General features: G+C 43.3%; 1 protein-coding gene across 4 annotated transcripts in view; it reads right to left on the reverse strand.

The window, feature by feature from the left end:
* TMEM178B (transmembrane protein 178B) overlaps positions 1 to 14,273 on the reverse strand; it is a 246,494-nt gene that overhangs the window by 26,570 nt on the left and 205,651 nt on the right. For 2 of the 4 annotated variants that reach the window (XM_061444914.1, XM_061444913.1), the window contains one exon: positions 16 to 1,192. The exons of the other annotated variants lie outside the window; for them this stretch is intronic. In XM_061444914.1, coding sequence (XP_061300898.1) covers positions 942 to 1,192 — 251 coding nt within the window. In that variant the 3' untranslated portion in view covers positions 16 to 941. Of the gene's footprint in view, positions 1 to 15; positions 1,193 to 14,273 lie in introns of those variants that run through there. 4 annotated transcript variants of the gene reach the window in all.

Consider the following 14,273-nt stretch of genomic DNA (forward strand, 5'->3'; position numbering starts at 1 on the left):
TAGTGGACAATCACATTGCAATGTTTTAAATTTTTCTTTTTCTTAAAAAAAAAAATAAATAAAAGGAGAGGGAAGAAAAGGTTATACACACATGTATCACAGCATTTTCAAAAGGCCTTCTGCTGCGTTTGCGTTAGCAGTTCAGCCTCAGTTGTAAGCCTGGATGTAAGGCAGCTGGAAGATTAAAACCGCATTGTTGGAAAGTCCGCTGAGATGTCCTCATGAAGTTTTTGTTGTTGTTTTCTGGTTTTGTTATTATTATTTTCACTTGTTTGCTTCTCTGAAGTTTGGCAGGCAAAGAGAAAATGCTTTTCTGCTTTTCCCCACACGTTCTGTCCATTTTGTTTTCTGTGGTTTAAGCAAAAAAAAATCCCCAACCCATAAACCCCAAACCAATGACAGGGCAGGCTTTTGTCATTTTGTTTCAAGAAAGAAAAGGAAAGAGGGCGGGTTTCTGATAATGGCCTTGAGGAGGTGCATTGTAAAGTTGGCTCAAATGCTTGATTTGTTCCTTTGCTTGCTGTTTGCGTTGGTTTTTTTTTTCTGGATGCAATGGACAGGTTTTTGCCCCCCGTACCCCACCCTCCATGTCCTGTACAGATTCTGGTTCCAGATCCCCCACATGGACCCCCTGTTCCCCTTCCCAAATGGCAGTAGGTAGATGCAACTGTATGTTCATTCGATCTCTAAGGTATGCTGCTGAAAAGAGTTGGATGGAAGAGCCATGTGAGAGAAAAGCTTTCCCATCGCTGTGAGAAAGAACGAAGCAACAGAGTCCAGTGGAGATGTGAGTGCTGTGTTGGACTCAGCTCTACCTTGGCACTGGCATTAATTTGAGATTAGATATATATATAATTATATATACATATATATGCATGTATAGGTATACATAGACATATATATATGTATATATGTATGTGTGTATTTGTTTGCTATTTGTTTTAGCACACTGTCCCATTCTCAGGTCTAGATTTGGGGCAGTTGGTCCTGGGGACAGGTTGGACAGAAGGGGCCAGAGTGCAGAAGAAGCCAGAGATAAGAGTGAGGCCCAGGCCCCCCCACGCACAGAACATGGACCAGCCATAGCCATGGCTGATGTCATCGGGAAGTCCATACAGGTAGCGGGGGTAGCGGGAGAGCTCAAAGTTGATTCCAGCCACGCACGTGCACAGTGAAATGATGCAGAAGGTTCCTGGAGGAGAGTGGGAAGGGGAGAAGGAGAGATAAAAAAGAAAGAGAAGTTAGAAGAGTGATAGACACACTACTTTCCAAGTCTCCTGACAAAAGCTGGTGCAAGCAGTAAGGAAATACCTAGGGGAAGATGTTTATATAGGAAATGGCTTAGTCTAGTGGCTCCATGGGGAAAGAACTGAGTGCCAAAGGAGCCTTGAATACTGATCTGATGCTGAACAGAGCTGTATGGAAAAACTTCAGCAGGAACAGTGTTTTCATTATGAGCACTCCCTTGGGAACCTGAATGCTTTGTGAGACTATGGATTTTTCTGGAATTTTGCTTTAGACAACTACAGAATGAGTCATCATGTTTCAATACTTTCTTGGGGGGATAAAAAGCTTGATTTTTTTGTTTAATTTCATTTTTTCCGTGATGGATTTTATAGCAGAAAATAGTACAAAATGCTTCACATACTTGGCTCTGATGAAACATACATTTGAAATGACTTGGGAGATTTTTTCCAGACTTTTCTTATATAAAAATTTAAAATCCTTCATTACACACCCCCCTTTTAAATACCACTGTCAAAACCTTAAACTCTCTTTCAAAATCCGGATTCTACTCTCTGTATGACTCCAGTCCCAATCTAGATGCCCTCTGCTGTGCTGGGAAATCTTCAAAATATCCTGTTCTTGTTTTCCATCTCTGCAGCAATACTTCATTTCTTCCTGAGAGCACTGCGAGGACAGGCTTCATAACTCTCTCAGGTGGTGTTATGGGAAGACACGTGCATCAGATGAGGCTGAACCTTAGCCCACCCAGATGAGTCCAGTTTTGATCTCTGGCCTCCAGCTTCATCAAAGCTAAACTCTCGAGTTCCTGAAATGTCACAGTTGCCACCCACACACCAAATAATGGATAGCTACAGATGCTATGCGTCTGTCTCAAGAGATAACAACTGAAGTCATCATAAACTCGGCAGTTTATTTTTACTCTCTAATTCCTCCCTTTGTGGGCCTCTTTGAATTGCCTGAGAGCCATGGGCACAGAAGGCCCAAGCTGTAGCAGGTACTATGCCTGTTGAAATAAAACCAGCCTTCTTGCCTCTCACCAGCACCCAATTAGTCTACACTCAGTTCTCTGGACTTTAGCAAAAGCACTGTGAGATCCCAAGCTGCGGAGCTGTCTTCACAGATTTTGAGGAGAAATGGGGGAGCCTCCCTTGCAGAATTCCTTACTAAAAATCAGGTAGTTTGATTAGAAACCACACACCCTGTTCCATGTTTTACTATGTCACTTGGGTTATCCAGTAACATGAAGGTGTCTGGCAAGTACGCAGTTTTTCTCTGTGCTAGTCATGTCAACATGAATAGCACACTGTTGGATCGAGGATAATAGGATCCATCAGAGCCACCGTGCTCTGAACCAAGCTCCATGGCTCATTTCAACTGGCTGTGGTTAGAACATGACATGAAAGGCCTTTCTTTGCAAGCAAGAACATGATAATTTAAGCTCTCTCAAAATATAAGATTGTTAAGAGAGGTGGGTGGGAAAATCTGTGCGGCCAGACTGGAGCTGCATTTCCTAAGTACAAAAGGGAAGGAAATAACTTTGTATTTCAAGTACTCCCCGTGCTTTCACGCTTTGTCTTGGCTGTTTTGATCACAAGCTCTACAATGCAGCAAGTGATGCTTATCTTTGTATTCGAACAGTGCCCAATATATTGGCACTCCATCTTGCTGGGGGTATTCTGCCCATAACAAACGAACAATAAAGAAGAATGAGTAACAACAATAGACAATAAAGCAAATCATCAGCATGAGACTTCTTCGAATAAAGCCTGTCCCGTTCCTGCCCCTTCACTGGAGAATGGGCTAATCCCGTGACGACAAATACTGAGTGCCATGCACAATGTTAGAGGATGCATAGTACAGTCCTCAGCCAGTCACACCCCTATGCTTCTTCAGAATGTTTTGTATGGCACACTGCTATTCATTACTGACACAAAAATGCCATTTTATATCACCTACAGGAATCTTGATGGTCATTACATGAGTCCTATGTGTTGTTTGTATTCAGCCAAGGGAGGAATTCCCCACCTGTAGTTAATCTGGCATCTCACCTGGAGGGTTACTGATGAAAACTGAGTACAGTTACTATCTCACGGTTGTTTGGTAACTTTTCCTCATGAACCGGCAATCATAATAACACAAAGGTTCATCCATGCAAATTGCACGGGTTTTGGCTATCCTAGTGAAAAAGTCATGGGTGGAAGTGATGCAGAGATTAACTTGAAAACGCAGTTTGTACTAATCTGGATAAGACATGGAGCTGGGATAGCAGAAGGAGGGAGGCTGTCACCCCTGCCCATGACATTGCCTGCGCTATGGACACAATGCTTCAGAGGCAGCAGGATTGCAGCAAGTTGTGATCACCCCCAACGCTGAGATTCTCTTTCTCCCCAGAAAGTAAACTGAACCCTTACTCACTTTCCTGGCAGGTTCTTGCCATCAGTGAGGTGCCCCCATACATTGTATTAATGCCCCAGATCCCTGGACAGAGGCAGCAATGTAAACTTCAATTTCTTTGTTAAAAACATTCCCCATAACTCTGACCAAATCTGAAGGCTGGTGGTCCAGCTGTAACACTGGCACACGGAATGTGAATGACAGGAAGTAATAAGAGCTCACCGTGGATGTGCTTGTATGCAAGCTGGATGGGGGAGATAAAGACCATCTCCTTCAGCAGCTGTAGAGAGCAGAAGTGCTAAGTTCTTTGTGGTGGGATTTACACATCATCATAAGCAAAACAGTAATGAATGAGACAAGGCAACAGTGGCGGTTTTGACAAAGAAAATTCACGTCACTGCAAAACGCTTCAGTCAGGTGAGAGATGAAATTTCATGTAAAGCCATGTCTGAGCCACAGACACTGCTGTTTGACATGTATTTAAACCTCCATCTTGACTCCTTATTAGACAGCTGGGTTCCTCTTGGGCTAGTTTTGACAGTGCCTGTCTTGCTAACAGACTGATGGTAAACAGCAGTTTGAGCACCTGAGCTATTTAATACCTTGTGGCTATCTTGTGCTTTGCCTTCTCATATATTACTGAAGAAGAATATTAAGCATCACACTAAATGTCTCTTCCAATTAGCCTGGAAGTTTGTTTAGAACAGAGATGAACTTACTTGTTATGGATGTGTATAAGATTGGGGTCCTTCCATCCTTGCTGCAGGGGCAGACATGGTGAGGAGAGGAATGGCTGGGAAAGGTAATATCATTGATAGTCAAAGCCTAATTCGGTGTGGATTATGAGTCAGAGAACTTTGCTGTAGCTGGTTTAAGCATGATTATATCAAGCAGAGCTGTGGGGCTCTGCTCCTGGGAATTGTTTTTGAGTTTTTTTGGTAAACATCCCTTTTCTTTCTGATAGCCTACCTGTGTGAGGGGCTGCAATGCCTCCGTTTGCAGTTTTTAAACCTCACCTCCAGGGGAGAGCAGAACTGCTTGTGAGTGAACTGATTTTAACACAGACAAGCTCAAACCATCCATACCAAATACATTTGAATTTTGCCTCATGCTAGTGACCCCCTGAACCATGTCAGAAGCCACATCCTTTGCCCACAGACCTGGGTCTGCTTCCATAGCAATAAGAGCTTGAGGGATTTCCCAGGGTCTGTGGTGTCTGGCCAGACAAGAACTCCTGCCTTTCTTAGATATAGTGCAAATGAAGGTGAGACTTAGTGGTGCTAGTGTGCAAACAGACCCTGCTGACAGGAGATTCAACTAAACATCCTTCTCCCTAGGATCAAGGATAAGGTGTCAGACTAGACTGAAGGAGGCATCAGCAATTTGAAATCAAGGGAAATCCAAAAAGATGGTAAGTAAAATGATCCAGGCACCAATCCTACCTCTGAGACCCTCCCCTCTGCAAATAGTTTTTCTCATTATTTGGAAAACATTTCTTCCATGCCTGATGGAAGATGTTTGTTCTCTCCCTTCCCCCCACAACAGGCAGAAATGACTCACATACTAACAGTGCTGTCAGATGTACAAAGTAAACAAACCCAAAATCCTGATTCTTCTCCCCTTCTGGGCTGTTGTTTGTTTTTTTTTTTCCCCAGAGATGGAAATGTCAAGTATTACTTATAAACACCAGTAGATAAGAAGAGAAGCAGAAAGGTATGGATTTTAAGATGTCCTCTAAAACCATGCAGTTCTCAAGTAAATGCAAATCTCTGCCTTTTAAAGTATTCCTAGTAGCTGTGATTGATGGCAATTTGTGGCCACTAATGTGTTTGGAAGGACTGCTGTTTATTTAACTATCATCACTTTTTTATTATAGGGTTTGGGGAGAAAAAAATCTCAGAAGTGAAACATTATCTTTACTTTCCCTCTGCCCTACTAGCTTTTATTATTTTCAAGGTACATCAAACAAACAAATAAAATGAGGTCTGATCCTAAAGTGGAGTGTGTACCATTTGCTATTTAAATTATATCACAATCAAATGAAATTATTAAAGAATAAGCCAAATTCCCTCCCAACACAGTGATGACAAAAGCCTTTTGGAGGGAGCAGCTTTGCAGTAAACTCCTTCTGTGCATGGATTAAACGCCTCAGCAGCACGCAGCTCTTGAGAACACTTTATTGCTCTGTGCATACACGCACAGAATATAAATTATTGCTTAATTATGTACTGTTCCAGCAGAAGCAGCTTGCAGCATCACCGATAGGCTGCAGAATAGCCAGGGGTTTACTGGAAAACTGTCCTTATAAAAAAGGCTGAGATGGAAGGACAAGTCCAACTGGGTGGTGGAGATTCGGTGCAGTGCTCTTGTGAGACCATATACGCACTTGGGCTGGAACTTCATGCATTTTTATTTTACACCATGAGCCAGAGTAAACTGCAGGGTCTGTAGTGGTGCAGTGATATTGCATTATAGCTCTGTCAGAATGTGGTTTGCATTTGGCCTTTGGCCTCCTACTTCAAAACGTACCAGTGGCATCTGCACCGCACCAGAGCTGTACGCCTGCTGCATGTTACTTCAGCAGCAGTTCCTGTCTATTGAACTGCCGCTGCACAAGCCATCATAAGTTATGGCACCAGAGGACTATGTATCCTGTCAGGAGTGTGAATACATAATGGATCCCATCCTTAGGCTCATGTAAATCAGCACAGAATATGGAACAATATTACAGCAGTTGAGGGCTGGTCTCCGGTTTGCTATGCTGATACAACTGACATGCAGTTTATATTGCACACTATAGCATTCTGCGGATTTGCACATGGTGACATTTATGCTACCATATACCATGGGGCATGGGACTGTACTGGTAGTGGATATCCATGCTGTGCATGGCAGGCCGTGAACACCAGCTATGAGCAAGCACTGCCTGAAGCTATGAGTTGGTATGTAAGGCAAAAGCAACACTACTTAGCTAAAGGCACATTGTTTTGATGAAATGATCTGGGAAGGAATAGGGGAGTTGATCAAAGCCTGAGTTGAATAACCCTCTGATTACTTTAGCAATGCTGATTCCTATGACCAATCCAAAATAACTTGGCAATAATAAAGTGACTTGAGTACTTGACTAAAGCCATTAAGCAAACATAATGGATCATGAACTTGCAGCCACAACAGAGGAGGCAGCAAAATTTGTGCCAATTGTAGTAGTGGAGTGTGATTCAGTATTTTACTGGGAGCAGAAGGGAAAGAAAAAGATCTCTTAATGTCGAAATGAAGAAACATCCTAATCAAAGGTTAGTGAAATTGTCCTATCCCTGTGCTGGCAAGCACCATGCTTTGCAACATGCAGAGGCTGCTGGCAGGTTTCTTTCATTCCCTGCAGTACAGTCCCCCCCCAGGATGGCCCTGGCAGAGGCTGAAGATTAAATGGCAAGGGGCACTGAATGTCTGAGCAAACCTGAGTAACGCCATCACATCTCAGATTTACCAGATGACAAGACACATAAGTTTAGTATCAAACTGTACCTCAGGCAGGTGCTTCTTATTCTAGGCATTTTCCAGAGCTGAAGGGAAACTTGTCGGGTCAGGCTGGGCTTGCCTTGCCACAGGATATCTCCCTAAGCACGGGGAAACCATGCACCATGTTGTGTTTGGTCTTTTAGCAACCAAATCATTCTGCCTCTCTCCATGTGAGGTTTTTTTTTATTCCAGTCAAAAAAATTGAACCTCTCTCAGAAAGAGAAGGAGCCTCAGAGGGTTTGTGGAATATTTCTTTTGTAGGAAATCTTAAATTGCTTAAAAGTCTTCAGAAAGATGTTCTTCAAGACAAGTGAAACTGGAGAACAGACACAGCACAAATTCAGTGCAGCCTTCTTCCACATTGTCTAGTGTGAGACACTAAATATACTCTTAAAGAGAATACTTTTAATACTTTTTAAAGGTATGCACTCACATATCTTTTTAATACTTTTGTTTGCTGAAGGCTCTACTTAAAGAGCCATTGGGAGCTCTGGGTGATGGTGGTGGCTACCTGGTTTGGGTAATTTCCCCTTCAGGTGCTGAAGAGAAGCCTATGCATGAATTTTTTCAAGTGACCAAAGGACCCTTTGGTTGTAGAACTTTGAGTTGTTTGTACTGAATGTGAACTGAGGATCTTTGCTGCAAAAGGCTCTGGGCTCTATTACTGTTTCCCTGAGCTGATCTGCCAGAAACAGAAGCATCCTTTCTATATGTGCTAAGTGATACAGTTCTTGAGATATAATAGACAGAAATCAAAATAAGATGCAATTATCTTGTCAGCAACGACCACTTAGTGCAGACCACCCCTATGAAGTTAACATCATTCATGTGAATGCTTGCAAGCAACAAACTACCCTGGCTCTGTATTGTCTTAAAGGATCACTTGCTGAAATCTTTCCTGTTACAAAGGAAATACCTCTGCAGCCCCTGTAGCCCCCACAAGGACATTGGCGTGACTTGCCTTCCCATCCCCTGGAAGAGCCAGGTAGGGCAGAAATGAGGAAGGCCCCACTCATCAAGTTTCCGCCAGGTTCAGATGCTTTTCTGTTGAATTTCCAGTAGCCAGATGGACACTACCCAGGCAGATTAGAACAAGCAAGTGTAGGAATGATTTGTTCAAGGGAAATGTTGTTTTTCTAAGTTGACAACCTGAGGAGCCAAGAAGGTGAATGTAAACCTTGCTACGGCCTCTGCATTTAACAAGATCTGCCACACAGAGAAATATGCACCCCTTTCTCTCAGTAAAGAATTCTTTCTATCTAGCAAATCATGCCAGTATTACTCTTCCTCCTGTTACATGTGAAGTCTTCTTTCCTCTTTGATGCCAGGCATGCAAGCAACTCAGCAAACTGGTTTTGGTTGGTTTTTTGAATATTTTTATAAAAAACAACCCAGTAATAAATGCCACTTTTATTTTCATTGTCTTCCTTTGGCCTTGATGTGTCTTGCCATTGGAATTCAGAGAGCAGCAACAGATCAGAGACCTGGTGACATTATTAAGGGATAAGGAACAACCACAGAATTTTAAAATGCACATAATTTGGTTTCCAGGGCTGTGGGTGGGAGAGTCTTTTGTATTTCTATTGGATCTGTCTCCCCAGCTTTGCTTCTACTTTAATTCACTTTCTGTCAGCCCCTCCAAAGATCTACCGAAGTCTGTGAGAAGCAAACTAGATTTAATGTCCCTTTTAGACTACGCTACGCTTTCTGTTCTTGTTACTCTAGAAGGTACTTGTAGGTTTCTGTCAGTACCTGCCATGCTGGTGAGGGAGAAATTGCAAGTCAGTATACCTGACTTCAAATGAACACACATGAATATGAACAATTCTTTTTGCTGAAAAGCCAGAGTGAGCTGACTCCTTAATTTACTGTACACCAAATTCAGAGAGACTGATTTAAGACTGAAAAACAAGTTTAGAAGTGCACATACACTACTTGTCCTTGTTTTGCTCCAGAGTATAAGATCTCTGCACCTCATTATGAGCCTTTCTTCTCCATCTCCTAAATGAGAGTGCTCTTCTGTGATCACGTACAATGTTGCCAGGATTGCTTGTGTTGGTATTTCTTTCCCAGCGTGCAAGCACACATCTAGCAGCATCAGAAACAAGCCGGTGTGTGTGTGTGTGTGTGTGTGTGTGTGTGTAGAAATTTGACACATTTGAAGGTTGACTTTGAAGTCAGCTGATCCTGTTTCCATGGAGATCAAATGCTATGGAGTTGACAATGAGTTCTCTCATTGTGCCTTTCCTTCCAGTAAAAAAACCCACCTCTAAATAACTCCACCCTGCAGTGCAGCTGTGCTACTGATTTGAAAAACCTCTTTCTATATCCCACCCCCATTCTGTTATGGAGGTGTTAACTCTTAGGTCCCGACTTTTGGGGGCTAGGCCTGCCAACATTGACCTAAAGAATCAGATAAATTCCCAAGGTATTGGAAAAAAAGTGAAAACAGTATTCTGTGAGAAGAAGGACATAGCTCTGCTTTTGAATTTATGCTGTATGAGATGCAAAGATGGGTGTTATTATTCCCCTTGAGGAGTATTATAACACTAAATTATAAAAGAGCATTCCAGTGGCCAGTGCACACAAGATACCTGTATAGTGAAAGCAGGTGATCTTTCATATTACACAGTATCACAGTATCACAGTATGTTAGAGATTGGAAGGGACCTCGAAAGATCATCTAGTCCAATCCCCCTGCCGGAGCAGGAACACCTAGATAATGTTACACAGGAATGCGTCCAGGCGGGTTTTGAATGTCTCCAGGGAAGGAGACTCCACAACCTCCCTGGGCAGCCTGTTCCAGTGTTCCGTCACCCTCACTGAGAAGAAGTTTCTTCTCAAGTTTAAGTGGAACCTCTTGTGTTCCAGTTTGTACCCATTACCCCTTGTCCTATCATTGTTTGCCACTGAGTAGAGCCTGGCTCCGTCCTCGTGACACTCCCCCTTTATATATTTATAGACACTGATAAGGTCACCCCTCAGTCTCCTCTTCTCCAAACTATAGAGACCCAGCTCCCTCAGTCTTTCCTCATAAGGGAGATGCTCCACTCCCTTAATCATCTTAGTTGCCCTGCGCTGGACTCTCTCCAGCAGCTCCCTGTCCTTCTTGAACTGAGGGGCCCAGAACTGGACACAATACTCCAGATGCGGTCTCACCAGGGCAGAGTAGAGGGGAAGGAGGACCTCTCTCGACCTACTAACCACCCCCCTTCTAATACACCCCAGGATGCCATTGGCCTTCTTAGCCACAAGGGCACAGTGTTGGCTCATGGTCATCCTGTCGTCCACTAGGACCCCCAGGTCCCTCTCCCCTACACTGCTCTCTAACAGGTCATTCCCCAACCTATACTGGAACCTGGGGTTGTTCCTGCCCAGATGCAGGACTCTACACTTTCCCTTGTTATATTTCATCAAGTTACTCCCTGCCCAACTCTCCAGCCTATCCAGGTCTCGCTGGATGGCAGCACAGCCTTCTGGCGTGTCAGCCACTCCTCCCAGCTTAGTGTCATCAGCAAACTTGCTGATAGTACACTCAATTCCCTCATCTAAATCATTGATGAATATATTAAATAATACCGGTCCCAGTACTGACCCTTGAGGCACTCCACTAGTTACAGGCCTCCAACTAGACTCAGCCCCATAGACTACAACTCTCTGGCTTCTCTCCTTCAGCCAGTTCGCAGTCCACCTCACTACCTGATCATCCAGTCCACACTTCCTCATTTTAGCCGTGAGGATGCTGTGGGAGACTGTGTCAAATGCTTTGCTGAAGTCAAGGTAGACCACATCCACCGCTCTGCCATCATCCATCCACCGTGTTATTTCCTCATAAAAGGCTAAGAGATTGGTCAAACATGATTTCCCCCTGGTGAAGCCATGTTGACTGCCCCTCATAACCTTCTTATCCTTGATATGCCTTAAGATGGTACCAAGGATAAGGTGTTCCATCACTTTCCCAGGGATGGAGGTGAGGCTGACCGGCCTATAGTTACCCGGGTCCTCCTTCTTGCCCTTTTTGAAGACTGGAGTGACATTTGCTTTCCTCCAGTCCTCAGGCACCTCTCCCGTTTCCCAAGACTTGGTAAAGATGATGGAGAGTGGTCTAGCAATGACTTCCGCCAGTTCCCTCAGCACCCGCGGGTGCATCCCATCTGGACCCATGGATTTATGGATGTCCAGATTGCTCAACTGGTCTCTAACCCATTCCTCATCGACTAAGGCAAACCGCTCCGTCGACCTGACTTCATCTAAGGTCTCCTATTCCCATTTCAAAATGGGTGCCAGCATTAATAGATAAAATGCAAAATATGTTCTCAGTGCACCAGTAAGCACAGAGAAGTACTAGAAGTAGAGATGTAACACGCTATCCTAGCTCTGCCTAAGATAAGCAGAATGTATTGTGAGGCTTGTCATGCCATCAGCTGAGCAACTGCTTTCTAGCTTGCAAATGCTAAACAGGCTACCTTGGCATCGTATTAAGTTCCCAAAAGGTGGCAAGGGGGCTGTCTGTTTGCATGGATCATTTCCCAAGTGTTTATTCTGGGAGAGAAAATTGGAAATTTGATAATTTCCAAAAAGAAAGTGATACTAATTTCTAAAGGCTGATTACAAATATTTAGGTGGTCAGGATGAAGAAGCACTCCCAGTCCAGTCCACATTTGCAAGTATGTCCAGTGGACCTATATCCATATCTGGACATATATCCATCAGTGACCAGGTTTGAAATACAGAAGAAGGGCCACTCTTTAAGCCCTGGAAACATAGCCTATAACAAGACCAAGGAACGTCATCTACAACTCCATCTGTGAGGGATGCCACAAGCTATGCGGGAGAAAGCTGTTTGAAAAGAGGGACTGAAAATTCCTGAAAGTGATGGAAAAGGACATCTTTAAAAGCAGGCTAACCCTTATTACCTTCATATGCATGCACTTGGCTTTGTTATATTACTGCCAGTGGGCACTAAGGTACAAAGCCTGCATGGCTGGTCTGAGCTCTGGGTCTCATCACAGGTCCGTAAAGACCTTCATCAGCTCCTTTCTTGCCTTCCGCAACACCCTTGTAATGTTTTTGAGGGTTTTAAACAGTCAAGAGCCTTAGAGAGGTTTAAACATTTAAAAGCTGTTACTGCTGTACATTAACTCAAGTTCATTCCAATTCGAGGCCTTAAATCACTTTAGAGCATAATGCAAAATTTAACCAAAAGCACAAGTAGGAACAAAAGTGTACGTGTGGTGTGGGAGGCACAGCAGAGGGGGGACTGACCCTGTCGCCCTGAGGCTTGTTTCAGACTTTCATAACCAATTTATGGCATCTCTTGATACAAACCATCCTTTGTCTCCATCTGGAGGTCAATCCCCATAAATAAGTTCTTACAGTGGTCTGCAAGGAGTTTTGCTGAATTCTTCAGTTCCTCTCCAGTCATCACTAATTTAATATCTCCTGCAGGATTAAAACATGTTTGGCATCTCATTTTTTCCAGTGATCCAACATTTTTTGAATTATAAATGCTTTTCAAACTGGCAAAGGGCATTATGCCTTTGTGAAAACTATATTTATGCCAAGCTTCATAGCTCAGATTACAGCCACTTATTGTAGACCTCTGTCCTTGTAAAGACTGCGTGCTGTTTCTTAAGATCTGAATGCATACAGTTGTGCACACACATGTCCATATGTAAGAAAGATTTTATCTAAACTCTCTAATGCTATTCTTTTGGGGGAAGAAGTATAAGAAACTGGATTTTCAAAGACTCATGTTGTGGAAAAGAAAAAAGTAAATATGACCATGGAAAATATCTTCCATCTTCAGTGCTGTCGTGGATTATGTCACCAGAAGTGAATATTCTGAAGTGTGGGTAGAGACCTTGATTGTAGAAATCCTAGGCGCCCTGTGAGACCCACTGTATTTCCAGATGAATTCCAAAGCATGTCTTTTACTTTCTCTTTTTGTTTATCTTTCTCTTTGCCTCTTCTCGGCAGCTGCTACGAAGGTACTTTGTAAGTGCCTAGGAGATGTCAATCACAGAGCTTTGCGTTACACTTGCTATATTAAATTGCTCCATTTTTGTTTCTTAAATTATTCAGCAGCAGAATGATTATTTTGAGATGGCAGGACCAAATTGTGTAGAATAAACACTCTTATTTTCTTCAGCTATGTGCTATTTTCAAAGTACAGTGAGTTAAATTTGGGACTCAAATGACTCAACAGCTGGTAACGATCCATGGTCGCAAATACACAGATGCCTCAGTTGTCATCTACTAACATATGCACAGCACAGGCAAAGGAAGCACAGCATGGGGATTTTGAAGACAAGACTCTCTGTGGAGGTGGGGAGTAAAAGACGATACAGACATGTACAGCATGTCTGTACCAACAACTGTGCTGCATGGGCTCCCAAGCCCTGTTTTGAAGTCCCACTTTCTGATAAGGTCTGCACCCTTTAGTATCATCCTGGCTATCAGCTCCTGGACACAGCGAGCAGTGCTCTGGCAGCTGCTGGGATCTAGCAGGCACTGCCCAAAGCCCTAAGTGCATCTTTTCCCCCCAGCACCTTGCGACAGACCTACGCCAAGCTTGACATGGCTGGAGCAAGAGAAACTCACCCAGTATAAATGGTCAGTTCATCCTCTGGCTCTGGGCTCATAAAGCAGTTTGTTGCTTTATCCCTGGACAGAGGGAAGGCATATTTTGGAAATACTTCTGAGAAGGGAGGAGAATAGAAATTATTTATAAAAGGGTGTTTCTCCCTAGATTAGAATATAAATTCAGAATGAACTGATAACATTTGTAAGTGGGTTGTTCTTTATTTCTTTAACAAACATCCTTTCTTGCCTATCTGAACTAATGCATTAAATTCTGCCAGCACACCTACATAACTTTATTTTTTCTTCCCTCTCACACATCTTTCTTGCCTGCTTATCTCTGCCATAGCAGCCAGCACTGGAAAGAATAGGTGTTCACCTCTGTTCTGGGAAAACGCTTAAAGCTTTTGTAACCCTGACCTAAGTCCTGTGAGTATGGATGAGCTGCAAAGAGCAATGTCTCCAAAGCACTCTTAGGTAGATCAGGCAAAACCCACATCAGTGGCAAAAGCGGAGCTGGCAAATGGTGC

Source organism: Pezoporus flaviventris, unplaced genomic scaffold (assembly GCF_033815535.1).
Source record: "Pezoporus flaviventris isolate CSIRO_AGI_PZ_B2104156 unplaced genomic scaffold, CSIRO_AGI_Pfla_v1 ptg000002l, whole genome shotgun sequence".
Lineage (NCBI taxonomy): Eukaryota > Metazoa > Chordata > Aves > Psittaciformes > Psittacidae > Pezoporus > Pezoporus flaviventris.